This window comes from Mastomys coucha, unplaced genomic scaffold, assembly GCF_008632895.1.
Source record: "Mastomys coucha isolate ucsf_1 unplaced genomic scaffold, UCSF_Mcou_1 pScaffold15, whole genome shotgun sequence".
Taxonomy (NCBI): domain Eukaryota; kingdom Metazoa; phylum Chordata; class Mammalia; order Rodentia; family Muridae; genus Mastomys; species Mastomys coucha.
The window spans coordinates 64203786-64229664 of NW_022196897.1; the positions used below are offsets into that span (position 1 = coordinate 64203786).

The 25879-nt window shown below is 40.0% G+C and overlaps 1 protein-coding gene across 5 annotated transcripts in view; it reads right to left on the bottom strand.

Annotated features, from left to right (window-relative positions):
* Window positions 1-860: 860 nt before the first annotated feature.
* The window catches only part of Sestd1 (SEC14 and spectrin domain containing 1), a 94288-nt gene continuing 69269 nt past the window's right edge, over window positions 861-25879 (bottom strand). For all 5 annotated transcript variants that reach the window (XM_031370747.1, XM_031370748.1, XM_031370752.1 and 2 more), the window contains 9 exons: window positions 21147-21269; window positions 14174-14368; window positions 13596-13710; window positions 12130-12289; window positions 7884-7965; window positions 7066-7188; window positions 6333-6524; window positions 3903-4024; window positions 861-2691 (listed from right to left, as the gene is read on the bottom strand). In XM_031370747.1, the coding sequence (XP_031226607.1) occupies window positions 2562-2691; window positions 3903-4024; window positions 6333-6524; window positions 7066-7188; window positions 7884-7965; window positions 12130-12289; window positions 13596-13710; window positions 14174-14368; window positions 21147-21269 (1242 nt within the window). In that variant the 3' untranslated portion in view covers window positions 861-2561. The remainder of the gene's footprint in view (window positions 2692-3902; window positions 4025-6332; window positions 6525-7065; window positions 7189-7883; window positions 7966-12129; window positions 12290-13595; window positions 13711-14173; window positions 14369-21146; window positions 21270-25879) is intronic.

Here is a 25879-nt window from a genome sequence, read left to right on the forward strand (position 1 = left end):
AAAAAGAAAAAAAAAGCCAGACACAAAAAGGGCTAAAATAATACAGGGGGCTGTGGCATTGAACCAGTAAAAAGGAAGTATTTCTTTTTAATGACATTTGTAGGTCAATATATTTATATAACAAAGGCCTGAGATACCAAACAAACTGAAGTCACTCCTTCATTGTGTCCTCTAAGTGAACTGAGACCACAGGAGGAAAGTCAGTTTGGGGCACTGCTAGGTTTTTATTCATAACCCTTGTGTATCTGTAAAGATCGAGTTCCATCCATTTAACTGTTCAAATCACACATGGCATTTCCATGTTTTGTCTTACTTCACTTTTTGCAGGAAAGAGAGCTTAAGATATATGAAAATTAAATTAAAATTATGCATCCATGAGGTGATGGCATAATTACCAAGTCAAATAAAGATACTGGCGATGCTGAATCTCAGTAAAAAGAAACAGATACTGAATATAAACAAACATCTAAAAGTTACATGTCTAAGGACCTAAAACGTCAGACACATTCTATAGAAGCAGATTTACAAGTCAGTCCTAACTCTGGAAAACCCCCACTGTTTAAATACACCTCAGACTGCAGTGGTGGAGATTACTACTAACGCTTACAAAGAAACACAGGTGTAGGACCGAGCATGTTACACAGCGGGAAACGTCTAGGCACAAGACACGTGGGACAAAAGTCTGCCCCCAGAAGGACCTTAAGACATAACAGGAAAAGGTTAGCACCTGAAGACTGAAGAAAGAATCCCAGGAGCTCCAGAGCACAGGAGGAAAGCCCTGAAGGAGGGTCATCAAGTATAGAAAGGACTTCTGGATGGCCTCAGCGGCAGTGTAAGACGTGGGGAGCAGCTGAAGTTTGCCCTGGACACTGTGGCACCATTAATCAAAACTACTCCAGAAAGAAAAGGCAAGTATGATATGCTGTCATTTAGGTGAAAATGACAGGAAGTTAGTTGAAAGCCACGTATTTTGGATCAGAGATGAAATGCAGGACACTAGGGATGGGATGCCTGATGAGACAGAGCTGAGGACAGCAGCATAATGCACATGTACAACAGACCTATTTTAGAGTCTTAAACCACGCCCTCACATGGCAGCAGAACACATTTTTGAGGGATAGAACACTGTTCCGGAGAGATACTAGAAACAGAGAGAAAAGGAGGTGATGTGTCAGAGAGCAAAAACATTCCATTCAGTAACTGGAAGACTATGGCTGATTTTCAAAGGGACCGTTTCCTGTAAAGAGAGGTGTAAAGCTGACTGAAAGGCATCACAGAGTGAGGATGAGGATGGATGGCATTCATCAAGGCTGGCAGAGAAGGCTGGAGAAACTGGCTTTAGCATAGGAAGGTATGTGAGCGGAAAAATAAACCAGCATACAATTCTTTGCATAATTTTGTACTGATAAGCCCAGTTACTTTTCACCTTAAAATATATTCTAAAATTAAAATTAATACAATGTTAAATTATATATATTTTATAACTTAATACAAACATAAAAGCATTACCATTTTATGACAAATTTTATTTCTAAAGATCTATACAGTTTTTGTGACTATACTTCAGGATGATTTTACTTCTAGTATCATGAGATATTAAATATTATTAACAATTTCTCCTTTAGTTCCAGAGTGACTGCCGTGATATAAAAGATTACACTGAAGTAAGTATGCATACCTTCCTCTTTAGCCCACCCTCCCCACAGACAAAATGTCTTCAGGGTGTTTAATATTCTGGACACCATTTTTTCAAGAGAAAAATTTAAAATAGTATCCTATAATTATGTTCTTAAAGGTCTAAATTGTTCTTCACAATAAACATGCTTATTTTTTATTATATACACATGCATACACATGAAATCCTTGCCTAAAATACATGCAGTCACCATCAAAAACAAAGATTAACCCGCTTTACAATCCTAAGAATGCCCCTTAGTAAGGCACTCGTGTTTAGAATCAGGATGTAACTACCAAATTAAATAAGATGTTTAAAGAAGATTTTTATTAAGCACAAACAACTTTTAATACATTATGAATACAATAGGAAAATGTCTTTCAATGAATATGATATATCAAAGATCTGAAGGGTTTTCTTCATATAGACAATAAAAATAATCAATTTTGAAGAATTACAAAGTAAAATTTTGAGGACACCACTATTCACTACAGTCTAACTATGGTCTAAATATCCTACATCACCTGGGGAGGAAGGGCAGCCATGTTTTATAGAGAATTCCTAAACTCTGATTAGCACCATTCAAAGCTTAGTATTGGTTGTTCGTCTACAAACTGACAAGTCAGGTACAGCGTGAAAGCAAGGACTCAGTGTGGTGGTTACAGTTCCTTCTTTTATAATACCAGGAGGCTACAGTCTCAAAGCAGGTTGTGATTATGCCTTGGTAGTCAAGAAATGTTAGCATTTATAGAGAGACGTGTTGTGGGAAGAAAGGAGGCTTATCCTGCTGTGAAATGCATCCTAATGAGCTGTGGCTAACCCCAGAGTATGCCAACAGCAACGATGTGTGGGCGTATGACCTGCAGATTTGTGGGAGCTGGGGACATTAGCTCTCCGTGGTCACCAATTCTGGATGTCTCAGCTGCTGCCTTTTGAGACTGACCAGTTTCATTCTGTCTCTGATGTGTTCTGCAGTAGAAGCCATGTCGCTTGGACTCCCAAAATATTGTTCAGTTCTAAAATTAGAACACACAGAAATCACACAGGTTAATCCAAATTCATTTATCTGTAACAGGTGCATAAAAGCAGATGTTATGATAAAACATGACATAACCTTTGAGTACAAACTAGTTCATCTGGGGCACAGTGACTTGTACCTATAAACCAGTTCTGCTGGGATTGTTCTTTTGCTGCAGGTAAATCATATGACATTAAGCTACTTTGACAGTTCAAATCCAAGTATCCCTAGAGATTTCCTCTGTGTAGACTATGAATGATGTTCTTCCAAGGGAATAAAGTGGCAATTTTTTTCAATATGAATTCTAAATACTCACTGGAAGTTCGTGACATAGCAGTATATCCCTTGTGTCTCATTTAAGTTCTGTCTATCTGCTTCGCTCCAAGAATCCCCCCACTGCTGTGACCTGAAAAACCACAATTATCCCACCTGCAGCTGCAGCTGCAGTCACTGCTGGGAGCTAAGAAAAAGAGCCAAGACCTTGGGCCCTAGCTTCTATCCTCTGGCTCCATCACACTTTGGTAAAGCAAGAATACCTACCTGATGGTGCAGTTTCTCTATTGTTTGAAATACATTTCCTTTGCCCTACCCTCTCAGTGACTCACTAACAAGGTCTATATCTCCAGGCATGAAACTCTTGATTCTTTTCCTGGCTTACTTCATATTTGAAAATAAGGCAGAGGGCAGACCAGGGCCTGGTAACTCTTCATATGAAAAATCCCAGGATGCCTCAGGATGACAGGTTTGGAGATAGACAGACCTGAGACTGTATTCTAAGGCCAACACCTAGGAACTGGGAAACCCTGGTCTCTGGCTTAATCTGAGCTCAGGTCCTTCAGTTCTAAATCATGAATAATCTGGCTCTATATGGATTATCAACAGCAAAGAGCTGAAGCTGCTTGACTGGTGCATCTCACCAGGTCCCATTCTTCCCAACCCTCCTGCTCTCAATGAGGCCCACTGTCTCAAAACACCCGATAATCATCGCAGCTCAGGCTCCAAGCCCACACCTCAAAATAATCCGTGATCATCCATCTACAAGTTGTGAAGATGCAAATCTAATATTAGTCACACCAAATGTCACTGCTGCCAACAGTGATTTGAACTTCTTTTCAGTTTACGTTGATTTACTGTAGGAGTTGAAAATGTGGACCAAAATGAAGATACTTAGCTTTCTAAAGAATAGATTGATAAGAACATGCACCATACCCATCGGGGTAAACCACGGGAATAGTGAGTCTATCCAAAAGTGATTTTCCAATTGCTTCAATTTCCTCAAACTGCTCCTCATCATTCATCGCTTCAGGCTCTTCTGGGCAGTCTTGCAAAATCTGTAGCAAATGGAAGGGCAGCACCAAACAAGAAACATAAAAGGGAATCAGCTCTGTGCAAACTTTATAGGCTGAAGGTGTTTGGTTCCATGCTTAGTGTCTTTATAAGTATCTGTATAAGACTAGTAAAGGAATTATAATCACAAATGAAGCATATCTCTAGTAAAAATATATAATCAAAAGTATAAAAACATCTACATTGGTTTCTAGAGAAAAAAATGAATGGAGTACTATTTGGAAAGTGAATGGAACCTGTGCTTAAGGAAGAAATAATTTATCTCTAGCTTATTAGGTGACCATTCATTTACTAAACATTTGATGGGATGTTAGCAAAGTCAAGTGTGAATATCAGGCCCTGTTCTTAAGGAGCTTACAGACTTGAAAACTCAGAAACTAAGCTGACCCAATACAGAGCATGTAAACACCTCTGTGAAGACTGCCTGCCTCCTTTCATCTGTGATTTCACTGTTATAATTCAAATATAAGAAGGTGTCCCATTTTTGAAGACCTTTTATTTATTTTTTATTTATAAATTCAAGATTTAGGGCTAGAGAGATGGCTCAGTGGTTAAGAGCACTGGCTGGTCCTTCAGAGGACCCAGGTTCAATTCTCAGCATCCACAATGGCAGTTCACAACTGTCTGTAACTCTAGTTCCAGAGGATCCATCACACCAGATATGCATGTGGTACATGTGTCTATGCATGCAGGCAAAATACCCATACACAAAAAAATAACAAAAAATAAATCTTTACAAGGAAACACCAACTTTTTTTATTTAAAATGTATTTATTTTTATAGACCTCCTATAGTGTTCTTGATTTTTAAAATATCCTCACACTTAAAAATAGTCTCCTAAAATATTATCAGTGGTGTTAGAAACTGTAATGATTCTCTTTCTGACACAGGTGGAGCACCGTGCCCCAAGCCAGGGTGGGCTTCAAGCCCTACACTGGCTGCACAGGCATGCCCACCCTGTTCAAGCACAACATTTGGGGTCTATAATTTTTTCTTGATGAGCCACATATTGTGTAATATATGAGAATGTTCACTGAAATAATGTGTCGTTAAACAAGTCAAGCCATGTCCTATCTTTTTTCCATCATCATTAGGCCTTTGTTTGTCTGTTGTTTGTTGTTCCAGCCAGGGTCTCTCTCTATGGCTCAGTCTGCCCTTGAACTTGTGATCTTCCTACTTCACTTTCAAAGGACTGAGACTACAGGCATGAACCAACATACTCAATGTCTGCAAGGGTCAGTGAGTGGGTGAGAGAATCAGCTATGCCCACTTCTAACAGTGTGCTTCAAACATGAAATGCCTTGGTTCCAGAGTTTCCTTGTCTCACCTATTCTGTCCTGTGCCAAAGCTGCAGCCCAGGCTTTCTGCATATTACTGCATATTTAAAATCCCTACATGTAGGTTCCCCCTGTAAGAAATCAACAGAAAAGGAACTACCCAATTACAAGTCCTTCTTGAATGGAATGTTCTTGGCTACCGTGAGGAGAAATGGGCTCTATCAGAAACTTGCCCAAATAACACTACTATTTTTATTGCCTGCTTCTATAACTAATGCCATAAAACTATAAAAAAAAAAAAAAGAAATTCCAGAATCTTTGAAAATAATCATGGAACAAAAGGTTTCTTTGCTTGTTTAGATTCATTAATTCATACCCTAAATCATGCAATCACAGGTAACTTTTAAAAACTTTCTGACAATTTTAAAAATATAGCTGCCAAAACAATTTCCTTTTGTGACCCAATGACAGAGGCTGACAAGGTGACAGCAGAGCGCAGACTGAAGCCTGGACCTGAATTGGGCTACGTGGGCAGAGAGACAGAGGCAAGGGGAAGGCAGGACTCCCGCAGCTCTGGAGTCCTCTGGCCAAGCACTCCAGCACGGGGTCAGCTCGGGAGACCGAGTATAGATACTCTTAAGACAACACACACCTACAAATGAACCTTCGCAAGAGAACAAATAGGAATAGTAACACACACAGATTAATCATATAATCACATTATTCCAGTTAACATTTAAAATGCTGGCAACTTTTTGTTAAGGGAATACACTGGAGCTAAAGAAGGGCCAATGGTTAGAACACTATCTACTTCTCCAAAGGCCTTGTGCTCAGTTCCCAGCATCCACAGGACAGTTCTGTAACTGTCTGAAACTCCAGTCCCAGAGGAATGTGACACCCTCTTCTGGCCTCCAAAGGTACCGCATACATGTAGTGTACAGACTTAAATTCATGCAAACACTTATATACATAAAATTAAGAAAAATCAAAACAAGTTTGTAAAGATCCTGCCTACCTTTTCAGCATTTGAGTGGAAAGCAATAGCCATTTCCAACCTATGCACTCTCTCTTCAGATGCTACTGTAAACTGCTTCCACACTCTGTTCAGGCGAGGAAGTGTGTCCCCTGAGGATCGGGAAGTACAGCGCAGAGACTGGCACAGCACAACTGTGGCCTGCAGCAGCTGTCTGCCATAGTCGTAAGTACTCTAGGAAGGAAAATAACCACTGGGATAGAATACAAGAATTCAGATGGAGGAGGAGGGAGGCGGATGGTATGGCACCACTAGATATCAATACTACACAACCCAGAGGCCTCAGAGATCTGATGATGACCAAAAGGAGGAGGGGAAGTTAGCTACATACTTTATATTACATCTAACAAAGTAAAATACAACCACATGAACTCTGTATTACAGAAAATACACAAACATACTCTTGATCCCCAAACAATTCTGCATTACTATGCTGATTCTAGTAAGATACTAGGAGTGTTGCTTTTAATTTACTGGTATCACACATTGATTCTGTGAACTGTTAGATGGTCCACACAACAGCATAACATATAATACTAAATATAGGGCGCACAGAGACCCTCTACTCAAGAGTGAGTTTATGTACACCAGATTGTATTTTCTTAGCTCTGTGTAGCAAAACTGACCTTCTTAGACCTGGCAGGTAAAGTTACACCATAGTCTTGAAGAAAGCTATTCACACAGTGCACCTGTAGAAAAGAAGACAAGTCTGTACCTGTGCAACATCGACAAATTTTCTGTGTTTTTCCAGTAAAACCTTCGTTTCCTGAGCATCGTCACCCAATCTGATGTGGGTCTTCAGCAAGGCATCCAGAAGTTCACTTAGCCATTCTACGGCCTACATGAAAATACAGAATAAAACCAGATTCGTAATTCCCTTCTTATATTAAAATATGACATCTGTCCAGAACTTCTGTTTGATTAGTTCTTTAATTCTAACTTTGGTTTTAGCATTTATTTGATGCCATGCTCTATGAACTAATAATCTCCTCTGCGACTCAAACTTCTGCCTTAAATGTCAAGGCCGGACCTACTAAAGAGAAGTGCTCAATGTAAAACTAGCATCATGTGACCCAAGGCCATGGGTCCCTGTAATAGAGTTCTGCTGGGATATCATTACAGATGTGATTAAGTAATTTTCTGATAATAAACACATGATTACATCAAGTTGTTTATGTAGTACTGAGAATTCTTTTACGGGGTGAAAGCAGAGTGCTTCAGTAGCCTTCAATACAGGATAGAACTAACAACTGACTTGACAGAAATAATTAATAAATGTTCCCAGTCTCTAAATAAGCAGAACATTTTGCTGGGAGGTGCGGGAGGGGAGAGAGTGAGTCAAATGAGATCAGTTAGCTAGCTGAATACCAACCTTTATTCTCTACAGGAGAAATAAGAACCTGATGTAATAAACTGACTTTCTTAGCACCACAGAGTCCACTTTTGTTTATAGTTACAGGAACTTAACTTTCTAACTTTATCTACAATGAAGTAAATCTAAAGCTAGCTCCTATGTGGTTAACCAGGCCTCACCTGAGAAGCATCCTCTTCACATTTAAACAACTGCACCATTTGAAGCATCTTCAGCCTCCGCACATCCACCATGTCCTCACATCTAATGGACCAAACACAAACTCAGCTTATCATTCTGGTTTCAGTGATTGTCTGACATGCATGTTTAACAGAACACTAAAGTACTTAGTCCTATGCTAAGAACTGCAACTATTTTGTACTGACTTGTCAGAAGTTTATGAATATCTAATCTATTATCTATGTTACATCAAGACCTCAAAATACCTGGAATGATACTGAATGACAAACCCTCTTGAGGAGAGCATGGATTCTGCAAAATATTGAAGCAAAGCATAAATGCGGTGTTCTACCAAAACCCAAAGAAACTTCCATCGCCAACTTTATTAACCAAGCTTCAAAGATAAAAATATAGAAGTTGATATAAAAGTTTAGAAGATGATGTTTCTTGAAAATTTAATAAATATATTTTATCAAATTAGCTGAAATACTATTAAATTCTGAATTAAAAATGCATTTCTATACTCTTTTAAAAAATAGCTCACAGATCTTCTGAGTTAAGACAAACAGTACAGAACACTGTCTGGTCTCACTGTGGTTGGTATGGATAATGTACAGAGCAAACTCCAACAGTGTCTTGGTGTAACTACAATCTGACCCATTTCCTTCATTCCCACCCAGTCCCATGAGAAAGCAGGAAGGGGACTCTTGTAAAGCCCCACATATCAGAAACAAGTAATTCAACAGGCCCCAGGCTCTACAATCAGCGCTCCTGAAGACAGTCTAATGCTAGCCCAGAGTGGCTTACAACAGGCTCTATAGTCAGTGCTCCTGAAGACAGTCTAATGCTAGCCCAGAGTGGCTTACAACAGGCTACTTTTTAGGCAAAGATTCTCAGTCACAGCCTACTGTTACAATACAGCTTCTTAAGGTAAGTCTACAAGTGACAGAAGAGAAATAATGACAATTGTTTCCAAAATATAAAACAAAATATCCAAGACACCTTAATAATAAAGATGATTAACACAAAAAAGCTCATACATACTTTGTGTCATTGGGAAAATAAGACAGCTTACATTTAAATTGTATATTGTCAAAGCACACAAATGTCAGTTTGGAAAATGTCCTGGGAAATGAACTTTAGATAGGTAAAATGATAAAAACTGGTACAGACCCAGCACTTTGTGGGGGTGGAGAGGAACAAGTGACTCACTTGCCTAGCATGACCATCCACTGGACAGAAAACAAGAAGACAAGGAAGTCCTGGATGCATGAAAACCACAGCATATTCGTCAAACAAAGCAAGTGGAACTCTGTGAAAGTTATAGACACTAAGACTGCAGAGCTGAAGGTGGCCTCCCATGTCATCCTAGGGACAGAGCTTCATCTCAGAAGACAGCCCCAGTGTAATTCCATCCAGCACATGTGTCTGATGACAGTAGTCCACAGTCAGCCGTCTCCAGAGAGCTTCCCTGTCACCAGAAATCCATGCCTCTACCCCACAGAAGACATGACAAACACTGGCACAAGACCCTTGAGGCCCTGCAGCTATCTATCTGCTGTGAACAGAAGGCTGATAAGGAATGTCACTTTAAGATGAAGAATGGTGAAATGAGCACCAGCATCAAGAACAGTTTAGACCATGAGGCTAAAGATGAATCACAGACAGGTCAGGCAGAACTGGTAAACTACAAGGCAGTCCAATGAAAGTAACAGAGGCAACTGTGAAAACATCTGTACAACCAACAGCTGGGGCCTTTAAATGACATCACCTCCGGTCTGCAGGCTCATGCACATACAGTTCAGGGTCTCTGCATGTCAGTGTACCTAGTAGAGGGAGTAGGTACAGAGTCAGAAGACAGTGATGGAGAGGAAACACGTAAGTATGTCTGGGAAGGGATCTGACCCTGGAAGTGTTAACAAGGCTCCAAAGAGAAAAGTAAAGCTTGATGAAGATAAGGAGAAGGAAAATGAAGATGTAGCTCCAGTTAAGGAATCTGTGAATCTGTATAAGATCCTCCAGGAAAAAAAATCAAACCAGAATGGAAAAGACTTAAAACCATCAATACCAAGATCAAAAGGTCAAGAATCTGAAACAAATAAAAGAAAACAAAAACAAAAACAAAGAACCCAGTTCCGTAGAAGATACTAAGACAACAATGCAAGCAAGTATAGAGAGGAAGGGTTCTCTTCACAAAGTGGATGCCAAGTTCATCAATTATGTCAAGAGTTGGCAAGTATAGAGAGGAAGGGTTCTCTTCACAAAGTGGATGCCAAGTTCATCAATTATGTCAAGAGTTGGCAAGTATAGAGAGGAAGGGTTCTTTTCACAAAGTGGATGCCAAGTTCATCAACAACAATGCAAGCAAGTATAGAGAGGAAGGGTTCTCTGCACAAAGTGGATGCCAGGGTCATCAATTATGTCAAGAATTGCTTCCAAATGATGAACCAGGAGGCCCCTCGAGATCTCTGTCAGTGGAGAAGGTCTTTTAAGAGAACAGTTTAAACACTTTATAATATCCCACCTTACTTCATTGCTGCAGCAGCTGATATCTGGCTGTGTTTTTTATAATATGAAGTGAAAACTTTCCTCAGTGTAAATATTCCTTTGGTAAATGTTGCCCAGATCCCACTGTCAAGGGTGTGCTGTCTACATGCCTGCTTCATTTCTGAGGATGGAAATACACTTTTACTTGGCCTTACACATGCATGGACTGTAAGGACAGAACATAGTAGCAGTGGTAGTCAGAGCTGGAAATGTTACGGAGACAAAAGTGAAGGTGTGAAAAAGCCTTGGTACTCTAATAACAGAAACGAGAGCCAATGGCTTCATCTGATTCTTTTTTTTTTTTTTTAAATGTATATGAGTACACTGTCGCTGTCTTCAGACACACCAGAAGATGGCATCAGATCCCATTACAGATGGTTGTGTGTCAGCATGTGGTTGCTGGGAATTGAACTCAGGCCCTCTAGAAGAGCATGCAGTGCTCTTAACTGCTGAGCCATCTCTCCAGCCCTTCATCTGGTTCTTGTACATGAGGAGATCACTCTTGTCTGTAGCAGCCTGATGGCCAGCAAGCCAAAGCAGGAAAGAACAAACCTTGGGCATCTGATTGGGCATAAGAGAACAGGAAGATTAAATTCTCAGAGATAAATCCTAAATTTGGTAGTCGACAGGAACTTAAACAGGAAACTAGGCAAGAAAGCAAAGTTTGGGGGAAAAGGAATCTGATGTAGACAGTTGGTTTGAGGGGAATATGGCACATCCAACTAGAGGATGGATGGTATCCTGAGTCAGGGAGCCCCTGGCAACTAGCCATCCCTGAGTATGTATACAGGGCACACTCAGATAACACCCAGAGAGGAGAGTGAGACTCATGAGCCCTCGAACTCACAACTTTAGCAACAGAAAGAAAAACCAGAAGGGATGGAGCAAAGAGGATGCTTTGAAATAAGACACGATGTCATTGACTTTCAAAGAGACAGCACCAACTGTGGCCACTGCTATTGGTTACTGACACTGGGACAAGAAAGCAGACAGGGATGGTGAGGGCAGAGAGGAGATAAAAGGATAGAAAATGACGAAGTAAGGAGCTCGGGTTACACCTGCATATAACTGAGCTCTGAAGACAAGGAAGACATGGGCTGAGAGCAAGCCACCCTCCCATGCCAGTTCTGGGTACACACTTATTATACTTCCTATTGGAGACCTAAGCACTCATAGGAGGAGCTAGAGCCAGGGTGGACCTTGCTGAGACATTGCTGGAGTGAGAAGACAGGAGGGTGTCAGAGAAGCCAGAGCACAAGCACGGTCTCACCCTAGAAGCTGCCGGTAAGGGCCCTGCAGGAGGGCAAGGTGCAAAGGAGTCTCCTGCCCTGTGACTCTTCATGATGTAGAATGGAAATTTCTGTAAAATTTCCCATGACTTAAGTTTGCAGGTGTGCAAACAGAACTCTAACCTAAGAAAACAGAAAAAGCACATGTCTCCAAAAAAGGTTGTCTTAAAACAAATATGAGTATCTGAGGATAACAGAAATCTTTACAACCACGTAAAAGGGAGAGGTGCCTCTTTATCTACTGACTTAGCATTAGTTGTCAGAATAATTACATAGAAGTTAATCACACTCACCTTGAACCTACTCTATACATAGCATATAACAGGTAAGAGACTTGAGTTTGCAAAATATAGAGTTTTCAACTGTTATCATGTTATCTTGATAAAATTTAACAGTAACATTTAAACTTTGCCTTTGTTTCCTAAGTTGCATGTCTTCCATCACTCCTTGTATGTGGTCCACGTTTTCTTTATTTTCAATAGTTACATCCTTTCCATAGGCCCAGGAAGCCTGATTGGAGATCTGATCCAGGAGACCTTGACCTTTTTCTCGTAAGCCTTGCAATCCTACATCTAAAACAAACAACACTGGGTTGAGTCTCTTAACAAAGAGTGTTTCCCCCAACAACTAGACTTGGGTTCTAAATGTAGACTTTAGACAGTGACATGCCAGGATGCAGACCTTTGACTATCTCAAGCAACAGAACCTTTAAATGGGGCTTAATTGGACCTCTTTTCCACTTTGCTAAATTCTTCCTAAATGGTCTCTTTAAAGAACAAATCTGCATAGATGACTATTTCTAAAAACTAAAAGTATGAGAATCTCTATTCAGCAAATACTATTTTCTATTTTTTCCTTTTGCTTTTGTGTTCCATTTTGTAGGGAACCAGTGCACATATTTTGTTTAAAAATGTGTATTTGTGAGATTGCAATATCGCTTACAATGTATGATCAAAGTAAAAGAATGAACACTAGCTATGAGGTGGGTTGCTGCAGCTCACATGCCATGGGAAGCTATTCAAGAGGTATGGATGCCAAATTAGACATGTGCATCAGAGTTCTCTTTTAAGAAAAACTGTGGCTCAAGAAAACTTCTGATACTTTAAAAGCACATTTGGCGTATGAAATATTAAATAGTATTATGCATACCATCCACTAACAAAGGCTGTAAGCAAGTAAAATGTCAATACAAAAATGCTTTTTAAACTAATCCCCTGAAGTTGTTTTCATAATGAATTAATTTGGTTCAGTCATGTGTCATCACTTTCTATTACCTCACCTCACTGTAAGGCATCTTCTCCATTCACTCCTGTTGTAAAATGCCCCTTCTCGGTTTTACTTCCAGCTAGGAAGTTCACTATTTCCTACCGCACACACATGGAAAGGGTTCTGATGTCAAGAGTCAGAGGTGGATTAATAGAACTGGACCACACTTTCCCTTGGAGATTACTCCCAGTGTGGAGACACAATGCACAGAATCAAACTATTTTTTTCTCATGGTTAGAATATAGCAACAAACATAACAAAATCACAGAATAAAACACAGTTTGGGGCATGCAGGTTTTACCATGGAACACTCAAAACTATGGTTACTGCATGCATTACATACAGCTGTCCCTGCTATATGCAAGACATAGCACCTGTAGATTGACTGAGTAACAGGAGGTAAAGGCCCAAGAAAGGCAGGACTGAACAATCACAATGGAAAATAAATGCTTTAGCATATATTATAACCCTTCAAGGGAATAAAACCTTTCAATACTTTGTTTCTGTGTTCACTGCAAATGATAATTATTTCAGTTTATAAATGAACTCTCTAACCATGGTAATATTTTTACAAAGAACTCTTTGGTTTCAGCATTTTTAAAATCTGCTTACCAACACTTTTCAGCTTCTCTTCAAGCAGCTTTAAAGTTTGCTGAATCGATGCTCCATCAGCTGGTGCTACGTCTACACACAACATCCCTAATAAGCCGTCCAACTGCTGAGACAACTAAAGCAGAGGGACAAAGAGACAACCCTGATGTAACCAGCAGCCCAAGTCTTCAATGATTAATGAGGTCATCACAAATACACTTGGAAAGACTATGCAGTTAAAAGATAAGGATGAGTAATCAGAAAGCATGTTATCTAGAAGATGGGACACATGGATGCGTGCACCAGGAAGGTCAGCAGAATGCAAGAAGTTATTGATGCTTCCATTTCTGTCTATGTTACAAAACACATGTATTGAGAAACCACCAAAGTGAACTACTAGCTTGGAATTCTCTAGTTAAATAGGTTCAATCACATGCAGAACAACAAAATAACTTAAATTAAAGAAATTCATTTTATTACCTCCACCAGAAAATTACTGTCCCAGAAAAGTCATCATGGGGCATGCAAACCTACAAAGTTTTGTGCAGATTGTTTGGATCCTTTGGAGACAGGGAAGGGAAATCGAAGCAGGTACTCACATCTTGGGCCACACCATGAAATTCCAAAGCTGCCTGCAGGAGGTTTTGCCTAAATTCTAGCTGACTGGCCTGTCGATAGCAAACGTCACTAAGCTGTTGCTGTAGAGACTTCAACTCCACAAGATCTTCCTCATCTCCAGCATTTAAGAGTGCTGCAATCTGCTGGTTAAGCTCCACGTATACTGCAAACCACTCCTGTAACAGGGGCATCACAAAGCAAACTAAAGGTCAGATTTGCTCCTGGAGCACTATTTATAATTTCTCAAGGAGACAGAAATCTTTGCAAATCAGAATTATTTAAATAGAAGATAATCATATCCTTCCACTGTGACCCCTAAATCAGTCCCAAACCAGACTCTCCAGGGCCTTCTAAATGGCCCTTCTTCCCTGCTCTAAGGGAAGCCTTTTTGTACTCAGAAAACACATAGGGGTTCAGAAACCCCTGAAGTTTTCCCAAACCAACTATAGTTCTTATCTAGAACATCCCCAAGACCTGGGTGAGTTCATTCCTCATCATTACCTCCAGACTGTTGTTGTCTTTTCCCCTAAACCTCGACACTGCCTCAGTGCATGCTGCTGAGTTTGAATTTCACCTTGTCAGGTCCCCCATCCACAGAGGGATGTCACGAAGGCTTGGCTTTCTCTTAGCAACATTTCTACCATGTAGACATCTACCAACACCAACTCCTGAATTTGTCTCGGACTCCCTGATTCCCTTCTGAACCGTATTATTCTCTTTATCTTACTGACCTATCGTAGACACCACAAAAGCTGATTGCCTGCTACTATGCAGCTCCCTAAACCTCAATTTCATGATCCTGTTCTCTGACCTCCAAGGACTGATCCCAACTGTCCTCCTCTAGCATGCTCACACTACAATCCTATGGGGTCCACCAACTAACTTATGTCTACAGGTTTACTGTCCAGAACTTGGCAGCCTCCTGCTCTTTCCTCTATCCTGGGTCACAGACTCATTCTACTTCCATTTAGACCCATACCAGACTTCCTTCTACATATGTACTCATCACAACCTAAAACCAGGCTTCTCTGCCTACTGCGACTATACCAGCTCATGTGGGTATGGTACTATAGCCATGTGCTATACAATGGTGATCAGTAGCAGAACACATAATACAATGCTGTTCCACGGATTATATAGCTTACCACCATCACATCACTCAGTCAATGTTTATAAACATAAAGAAAAATACATTTCCAGTGCTTGCCCCTCTCCACTGTTGGGTAGTGAATGGCAGGGTACATGCATGTACATATCCCACTTTGTGCCTTGATCATATCAAAGACTTCAAAGTTTTATTATTTTAAAAAAACTTATTAGGCCTTATTTTGCAGTCATTTTCAAAGAAAAATTATTTTTATTCTTCTCTCCTCCTTTTCCACACATCCCTGGCATTGTGCCTGTGCTCCCCCAAAATGAGCGTACATACACATACACACACACACACACACACACACACACACACACACACACACACACTCACATTCCTTTCCATTGTTGCTTTAATTGTATCTTATTGGACTCCCTCAAAACCTTGTTTCCCCTCATGATCTCTCTTCAGGTTTCACAATCTGCACACACACTCACCTCCCACTTACTGACTATACACAGGATGAAAGAGAACATACAGTTCCTAAGATCTTACTTCTTGCTTCACTAAAGAACCAGAAGCCTCTCATGTCCCCTTGAGAACCTGTGAGCTCTACTGGGGCCCTGCACCCTATGAGCAGCTGTGCCTAGTGCTCTGCAGCCGTCCATGGCTGCAAACACACAGTTTTGCCTCGGCAGTTGTCTATATCACCCACCAAGGCTTTTTCAATTGGATTACTTTCATCAATGTGTACATGAGCTAAAATATATTTAAATGCACATTTTAGGTTGTCTATATTTTAATGTTTTAAGTTAAATCAACATACATGCATATGGGCACACACACACTTGTATGCACACACCTGTACACAAATGCATGTCTATAACACACACACACACAAAACCTTCCTTCTAGGAGTTCACAATACTCATTTTCTCTCACTTCATATTCTCTTTTGAATTTCTCCTAATCAAATTTCTCCTAAAAAGTTTCTCCTAATTCTGTACTACCATTGTTCTGAAACCAATCATGTCACACTCACCAGAAACTTTCCACGGCTTTCCTCCTCCATCAACAATCACCCCTGGCTCCACCCCGTGCCCTGGCTCCACCCCGTGACTAGACATCTCCTCACAGTCTGCTGCCTCCCTCCTTTAGCAGTCTCTAGTCGTTCATTTTTATTACCTCTAACTCCACACTAGTCTATGCTCACAAAGTGCTTTCTACAGACTGAAAGGCAATACAGCCGTGCTGCAGACTTGCCCTCAACACCAGGCCTCTGCCTACACCTTGCTCCCTTGCTCCCTGGCAACACCAACATTCCAGCTCTAATACTTCTGCAGTAGCATGCTTCCAGCACCAAGTTTTCTATCTCAAGTGTCCTTTGCTTGAATTCCTCCTTCACCACATTTCAAGGTTCAGGGACTAAGTGCCATCTCCTCAGAGAGGCCTTGCCTCAACACCACACCTCTCCATTGCTCTCCACTCCCCATCTCTCCTGACTTAATTGTAAATTCTATATGGTAAGACTTTGCTACAACTCAAGAATTCAGAACAATGCACTCAACACACACTGGATAAATATACAAAATATAATGAACATTGCAGACTTGGTATTAAATTAAGTAGGTAATAAGATGATTTTTGGCAATGTCTGGAAATTTTTGGGTTAACATGACTAAGAAGAACCCAGTAGTAATACAGATGAGAAGCCATACAACAAAGACCTATATGCTTAGACTGTAAAAAATGTTGAAGTCAAGTTACTGTTGTATTAATGGTGGTGGTAAGAACTGTCTTACTATTTTATTGATTATGTTAGAAACACAATTAGTTTTTAAGGAATTTTAAAAATAATAAGTTATTACAATGGCTAACGGAGAGTAGATATCAACATCTTATTTTACATTGTGTGTGTCTTGTGTGAGGCATGGGGGGCGAGTCAGAGGACAACTTTCAGGAGAAGTTTTTCTTCCACCACATGAGTACAGAGGGCACAAGATAGCTCATGAGGCTTGGCAGCAGGCACCTTCTCGCCAGCCCAAGAATGGCTGTTTTAATGTGAAAAGAATCATGGAGAAAATTGATGTCATGTTCTCAAATAGAATGTGATTTCACTGTCTTATTTATAGCACTTAGAAATTTAGTTAGTATTCTGAAGAAATGTGTCTACTTCCTGAAAAAGAAGTTGCAATGACTCTAAGCAAAGCAATACATTATGGGGTTAACCTTCTAGAGAATAATTTTTCACTGAGAACTTCAAGCTTCACTTGGCTTGGTGCTCATCAGGTTGAACTCTTTGGTGGGCCCCAGGGTATACAGGGTCTTGCACCCTCACCAAGGATGTAAATATAACACAAAGACTGGTGTGTCTCAAAAATCAACACCTTCATTACAGATACAGATTTTATTGATTTACATAACTGAGGTTGTCCTAAAGACATATCAGCCTGTTGAGGATGAGTCATGGAGGACCCGGTTTGTCTATAATATGTGCTGAAAATCAACTAAAGTGTTTATTCCTACAAAAGGGATGTATGGTGAGCAGACTGCCTTTCATTCACCATGAACTACCCAGGTTACACATCAGTTGTATGGAATATGATTAAGTATGGAGAATGAAAATACACAAGATTTGGGGCTTGAACAAAGATATAGTAGCCAGTGAGCTTGAGTGTCTTCTTCGTAGCACTAAGACTGTCAGCCAATGAGCCTGAGTCTCTTCTTTGCAGCACTAAGAGTCAGGTCTTAGCTGCCAGTGTATGTGTAGTAGGCACTGTTGGAATGTTGAGCATCTACAATAGCTGTACCAGGAAAAGCATCCTAATGCAGATGAAAGAAACACTGCCACATCAGGCTACTAAAGTGATTCCCACACAGGATGTGTCTTGACTTGTTCAGTACACCCGTACTACTGGTTCCTATTAGATGGCACACACCAAGACATATGGCTTCTGTGGCAAGGATACTGACACAATGCTAAAAAGCTTCACAGACATACTCCACACTCTTACCAGGTCTCCTGCCTTACCTGCCTCTACCAACCTACAAAAGACTTTTATTGAACTAAATTTTTTTTTTTTTAAATTTTAATGTTTTGAGAGAAGTAGTCTTCCAATTTGTAATTCTCCTGCCTTAAAGTTCTGAGATTACAGGTAAGCAATAGCACACTAAGATTCAACTAAAATATTTTAAAAATTTTTGTCAGATTCTATAACCACTACCATGTTCCTTACTATTTTCTCTGTTGTGCTAAAAGGCTGAATGAATTCCTAAACCATAATCCCTTGAGAAGAACTGTGTGGTAGTAGGAGTCTCATTCTTCTTTACACTAATCCTAAACAGCCAAACATATTGAGCTTTTAGTTTTAATTCTTCATTTATGTGAAATTTGAAATTTAATGCTTGACATTGTAATTTAAGGCAAATGGTATATTAAACATTTCCAAATTCTATCTATACTAAATTTTGCCATTACTTCAAAAGACCTGAAAAACACAATAAATGCTTCCAGCAGTTGGATCTTATTTACAAAGAACAAGCAAGAGTTTTAATTTTGTTATTGGGTTTTTGGTTGGTTGGTTGGTTGGTTGATTTTAAGACAAAGTCTCACTATGTAGTCCTGGATGGTCCAGAACTGGCTATGTTGACCAGATTAGCCTCAAAGTTGGGCAATTCTCTATAGGTGCATGCTGTGCCACACTCAGTTAAGAAAGTCTTGGCTAAAATACTAAATATTAGAACCTTAAATATCATAAGCTAGCACATTTATTATCAACCAACCTTTTCACAAGTCAACAGTATGGTGCCACCTATTGGTTAAAATAGTTCAATCCTCTTTTTAAACCTTACAAGGGTGAATTTCAAATCTAACAAAAGTGCAACACAACACAATAATAAAAGTCCATATCCACCAAGCTTTAGCTGTTTCTAACCTGTGGCTGACTCCATTTAATCCAGCCTCCCACCCAGGCTTCCCACACTTGCCAAGCGCAATCTCTGAGGAGCCATCTGTGCTTCCCTTGAGAACTAGGAGTGAGGATGTCAATTTGTCTCTGCAAGTCCACAAGCACCAAGCATAAGATCATGCTGTCTCTTAGGTTTATTCATTAAATTGATTAAATTGAGTGACTTCTCTAAGAGAAGACACAGAAAGGACCACTTGGGGCACAGAGATCCACTGTGATGTCAGCAAAGTATGTATGTCTGTCAGCAGTGTCTGCCCCTGAAGAATCTACATCTAGACATCCCCATACCAGGTGGTAGTCCTTTCCAGTTTAAAAGTTCTGCAAACATTTCAGCACATAAAAGTATGCTGAAGCACACAGTCTCCATAGCCACATGGCTTTTTAAAAGTACTTTAATGACCTTGTAAAGACAGCATTAAACAAGTATGTCTGTGTATAACCTGCACCTTTATCCACACTTCATGAAACACGCAATGTGTTTTTCAATCCAAGGTGAACTATACATGGTTTGTGTATAACCCATTTTCTGCCTTCAAGTGTTTTTCTTGGTTTCTTTTTTAAAATAGAAAACCACAAACGTCTTCAGATCCTCACGTCACAAACCCTCACTAAAAGTCTTGCATAATTAAGTTCTCTCAGATAAAGTCAGGAGTGTCCTATGCCACATACTGATTTCAAGAGCTAAATAAGTGAACAAATTATCTAATCCAGTTATACTATAATAATGCACTCCAGAATAGTCCACACAGTTCCTACAAACAAAATCACTACCAAAAATTAAAACAAAACCAGAAACAAACTAATTAGTACTATATCATGTAAAAAGAACCAAGAGAATTAAAAAGATTATAACTCCAGGAACAGGGCTTACAAGTTAAATATAAATTATCCACGACAACTTCATTTAACCATAAGAGAGACCCATGCTGGAAACTATGAAATGCATTAAAATACATATGCTGTCAATTATAGGATTTCATTTTTAAGTTTCTTATGAGTCCAACATTATTATTACTGATCAGTTTTTGAAGATATTATAAGATGCACATTAACAGATTCAATGTTAACTTTTCCAGTTTTGTATTCAGTCCATTTAAAATCAGCATGACCTGGCCTGAGCAAACTGAGGTTCTCCCTCACAAACTGGACATGACTTTCACACTGAGGCCGGGCTGACTGCCCCACAGCAGAACCCAAACAATATTGAACTCCTCCACTTACAAAGTTTTACATTTTAAATTATTTTCAGCCATTATTCTTTGCAATCAGCTTAGGGATTAATTTGTTGCTCAATGTATATTGATTTCCTGTGTTTAATGATGGCTGTGGTGTGGCTCTCAGCATATAATCCTACTGTATACTCCCAAAAACAGTGAGGCCCCTGCCTCTGAGGACTGCAGAGTGCCACTTGGAAAAGGAAAGGAACAGGGGTGGGGTGGGGTGGAAATGGGATGGGGCAGAGGTGGTGACAACTGCGGGTTTTAAAGGGGAAGTGAATATGATCAGAGCATTTGATATACAACTATAAACATTTCAAAATGAAACCCATTATTCTATATGATTAATACCTACTGAAACAACAGCAATTAAAACCAGAAGTTTCCATTTTAGGAAATACTGGAAAAGGTTCTGTATTTCTAAGTCACTGTTCCCCTGACACTGTAAACATCATTCAAGTTGTGCTTCTTTGACAAAGCAATGGAACTGTATAGGAATCAGGCCCAAACTAGCACTGATTATGTACTAGCTAGTCATCAAGGTTACTTTCAGATTTCTAAGCACTTAGCATAAGCACTCCACGCCCTATACCAACATTGGAAGCAACCTAGCGTGCGGTGCTCAGTCCCACCCAGCTCCTAGTGAAAGTGCTGCCATGGCAGAGGGAAAGCTCCTCACACTGTGCTGGCTCTCGATCTCCTCATGCTTCTGCTGCAGGGCCTGGGAAGCCCTGATGGAGTCGCCAATGCCCCACTGTGCTCTCAGTTGCTCAGATCCAGGCCCTTCAAGCCAGTTCACAACCTACAAATGAAAAAGATGAGAATAACCAAAAGCTTCTCAAATTTTCATTCTCATTAGTTTCCTGTCCCCAAATTCCTGAATTCTTCAAATTTTATGACTTAAATTATTTAAATTCTATTTAAATATCTATTAAATACTTTAAAAATCACTTGCAGTAAATGTCTCATTTGGAATTACATATTCATACTGAGATATCACTACCAAAAACCTGAATTTGGAAAAATGAACACTATAGCTAACTAACACTCAGCTTTCAGCTGTTTGACTATCTGCCAGGCTCAGGAAAAGAACCAATCAAAAACCAACAAGACAAAATGCTGGGATGCTTCTACTAAAGAGGTTACATTTTACTTATATTAAGAGATCTAGAACTACAGGATGTAGAGTTGGGGAGGACATATGAAATGACATTGTGTCAAAGATTTTAACTAATACTTCAGAAAACTGAGTTTCACCAATTAAGTAACTTGTCCAAGGAAACAATATACTATTAAAAAATTAGGACCAAAGGAAAGTGGTATGTTCTTTCCAAAGCCCCCAAAACAGTTAAGGAACAAAGTTAAAATACTACTTTCTTGCTTTAGTAACAAACTGAAGAATAAGACTACTTTAATATGTTCTAGGTGTCTTCCTAGGATAAACTAAACATCTAGACTTCTGAGGAGAAGCCCCACAAACTCTGCTCAAGTGAATACTAGGAGGGATCTATAGTTTGCCTGGATCATGGGACCCAGCCCATCTGTGGTGTCACAAGACAGGTGTAAGGAGTTGAGAACCATCTGGGGCAGATGAGTCATTCTAGCATCAAAGGCTCATGCTCCATCGTGAATCACTGAACTGAAAGATGCCCCAAGTTGTATTCCACCAGATATTAACAGTTCAGACCTGACCCTGGGTGAATTTTAGTAGAAGCAATATTACCAAGTAACGCTGGTTACATTCCAGCCTTTATAGGGTGCTTGGGAGAACAGAGTAATGATCAGACTCATGCAGGAGGTTCTGCTAGCTCTTCCTGTTCACTCCCTGTTAGGGAATTCTAATAAAGCAGAGCAGGAACAGTATCACCAAGTGTCACCTGGTACCAAGTCACAACAGAGAATCTGAGACTAGATGTACAGTGACTTAAACCTAAACTTGGGACAGTTCTCACGAAGTGGGTGCAGATGCTACCTACCATCGCTTGCTGGGATGGCCTCATAGTGAAGAGCAACCTGTCTCTCACAGTGCATTTCTGCTATCACGGGATTGACACACTCAGTTTTGAATGCTGATGCATTTTTTATAATTATATAAACATATAAGGAAATCATGTTCATTTCCTTCTGTTAATTTTCAAGGCAGCTTTCCTGTATCATTCTAGATGTATTTGCTTCAGCCAACTCCTAAGATCCAAGTGATTTCTATCCTGTGATTTTCACTTAGTACTAAACTACAATACTATAATAATTTTCCATGTGCAAACTACTATGATTTTTAATAGGTATACAAAGCTCGTTTCAAGCAGGCCACCCCTTTGCCTGCCTTTCTCCAACTGTTCAATCCATCAACCCCTTCCCCTAAGATGCACAACTATTGCAACTACGTTCAAAAACTCTGCTGTTGCATGGGTACATGATTATATGAAAAAAATACACAGCACAGAGTTTTCTCTAATTCTGTTTTACTTCCTTGGAAATCCATCCATTGGATCTTTCTTGTCCAATGACGAAAATGCTAATGACTAATGCATACATTATACATCAATCCTGTAAAATACTTGCTTCTATCCAAAATCGCCAATAATAAGTTTTAACTGTATTTTCCAATAACCTTTGCAAGGCATACAAAATATTATTATGCAAATACTCCCGCCAACTAGAAAAGAAATCTCTCCATACAGTTACTAGCAGTACTGCAGACATTGCAAATGTCTGCTTATTACACATATAGGGTCTTCTGTGATTTCTCTGTCTTTTTATCTTATATTCTACTACCTTAATATACAAATGTCTGCTTTAAGGTTCATATTATCACAGAGAGCTCAAAAATAAAACAGCATTACTGCTGAGCAACTGGAGCAACTGTGGTGAGCCTCCTTCTTTTTGGCTGAGCCACTGTCAAGTTCACCATGAGAACTATTGGCAGGAAGTCTTACATCTCTGGGCTCTCATCTGAGCATCTCTATGGGAGCAGGGCTCTAGGAACTGCTTTACTTCTCTGGACAGTGTCACGTTCACAGAGGAGACATGAGGAGATGTCAGTTGGAATTCTGGCTGTTTCCACAAGTACTTTGAAGAGAGTGTGCAGGGCTGCTTTCGAGACATGCCAGTCGGTGTACGGAAGACACCTATTACTGTTCCATATTTTAGTGTTAGATTCAATAGTTAAGACAGACATTTCTTAAGAAATGTATAAGCCTCTTGGGAAAATACAGATGAGAGACAAACCATAAAGCCTGAGAAGGCAGAAGGAGCTCTATAAAGAGAGAGTGGGGAAGCACTGAGGCCAAGGCTTACTACAATCTACCATGACATGTCTTACACAGCAACTGACATATCCCAACAGTAGCTCCATGCGCCATATTTAAGGAAAAGGCAGAACTCAGAGTCACACTGGGTGCTGCTTGCTGATTAGTTAACTATGCATGTCAACTTGTCCTCATGGGTTCCTTTGCTGCCCACTTCTCTTCAAATTCTTGTCCTTTTACCTTCTACACAGAAGAAAGCCCAACCAGCAGATACATCCTGCCCTGTGTTTCCTGGCCTGTGGACTGTACAAAGCAAACCTTTGTTTACAGCAGTAGTCTGTCTGCTGCTTTAGTTCAGTGACACAAAAGTGAGCTAAAGTACAGACCCACAGAAGAGCCATAAACCTAAACATGAACTTCATCCAAACGACAGACATCTCACTGACACAGAACGCGCAATCATATGAGCTGTATGTATGAGTACACACAGCTTCAATGTGCACAGGAACCGATTTTCCTCGATTTGGAATGCCATAATGTAAATGCAGTAACTGTATGACTATTTCTAATAAAATTATTCAAATTGAGGTCAATGCCTAGTAAACAAGCCCATTTAAATGCATCAATGATGGTAGCTTGCCAAATGGTATTATAAAAATTTCATTCACACTTTACTCAGTCAAATATGAATGTTAACTTACTTTAAAAACAATTATATATATAATGTATAACAATGTGACCCCTCAAACAGTTATTGATACATTTAAATGCAAAGTATAACCTTGGGGATATGTCCTTAAAACCTGTGAGAACAAATATTTGCACAGGCCAAGAACTGCAGGGTTACCTCCGGCAGGAGAGCAGCCAAGCACCTGACTATAGGAAGGGCCTTGGGGACTGGGAACTGAGCCTCCAGCCATGCACTTATGCAACTGAGAGTGCATCTTACTCTGCACCCATGGCCTCTCTCTAGAAAGGAGGAAAAGCACATGTTCTAAAAACAATACCTGCAGCGTTGGCAGAAATCCTGCCGCAGTACGTAGCGGGCTCGACCACAGCCTCTTCAGAGAAATGGTGCTGTTGCTTACCCAGGAGCCATGAAACCTAACTCCTAACTTCACAGAGGCATCATGCGGAATATCTGCATTCCCATGAACTCTGACACTGTCCATCTAAACTGTGATTGAAAATTATCAGGCGACTACTTAGCACTCGGCTCATCAGAGAGATCGAATGCTCATGGGTTACATTCTCAGTAATGCTAGTACAGGTAAATGACAACTCAGGGTTCACTGATTTAACATAAACAAACATGCAGCTTTCCAATTAGCTTCATATAAATTTATTTCCCCAAATATGCAAGATACTCTGGTGTATGTCTTGTCACTCTCGTGCTACTGTAGGTACATTACAATAACCACGGTGGCAAGGGGACTAGATCTCAAGCCTGTGGGAATGCTGCATGTGGGCCATTGGTAAAGCAAGATGTTTGCAGCTTCACAAAGAAAACACCCAGGTGTGGCGCACATGCCTGAAAGGCCTCTATTCAAGAAGCTGAGGTGTGAAGCAAGAGACTGATGAGCTCAAGGCCTGCTGGCATTACAAAGTGAGACCTTGTCTTTAAAAGAAATTAAAAACCAACAGAAAAAAAAAAACCTGAGCTGTAGTGAAATTTAGGTTTTTAACAATGATGACAACTATCATAATCATTATAAGTATGATCACCATCATCATTATCATCTCCCTTCTCTAATCTCTTAACTGGGCATTCAAAAATGCATCTGTCAATACATTAACTTCTTTGATCTTTTTTTTTATTAGATATTTTCTTTATTTACATGTCATATGATTTCTCCTTTCCCAGTTTCCCCTCCAAAAAACAAACAAACAAACAAACAAATAAAAACAACAAGAACAAACCCCTGTTGCCTCCCTCCCTCCCCATGCTTGCCACTCCACCCTCTCCCACTTATTGGCCCTGGCATTCCCCTACACTGGGGCACAGAACTTTCACAGGGCCAAGGGCCTCTCCTCCCACTGATGATTGACTTTGCAATCCTCTACTATACACATGCTGCTAGAACAATCAGTCCCAACATGTATAGTCCTTGGTTGATGGTTGAGTCCCTGGGAGCTCTGAGGGTACTAGTTAGTTCATATTGTT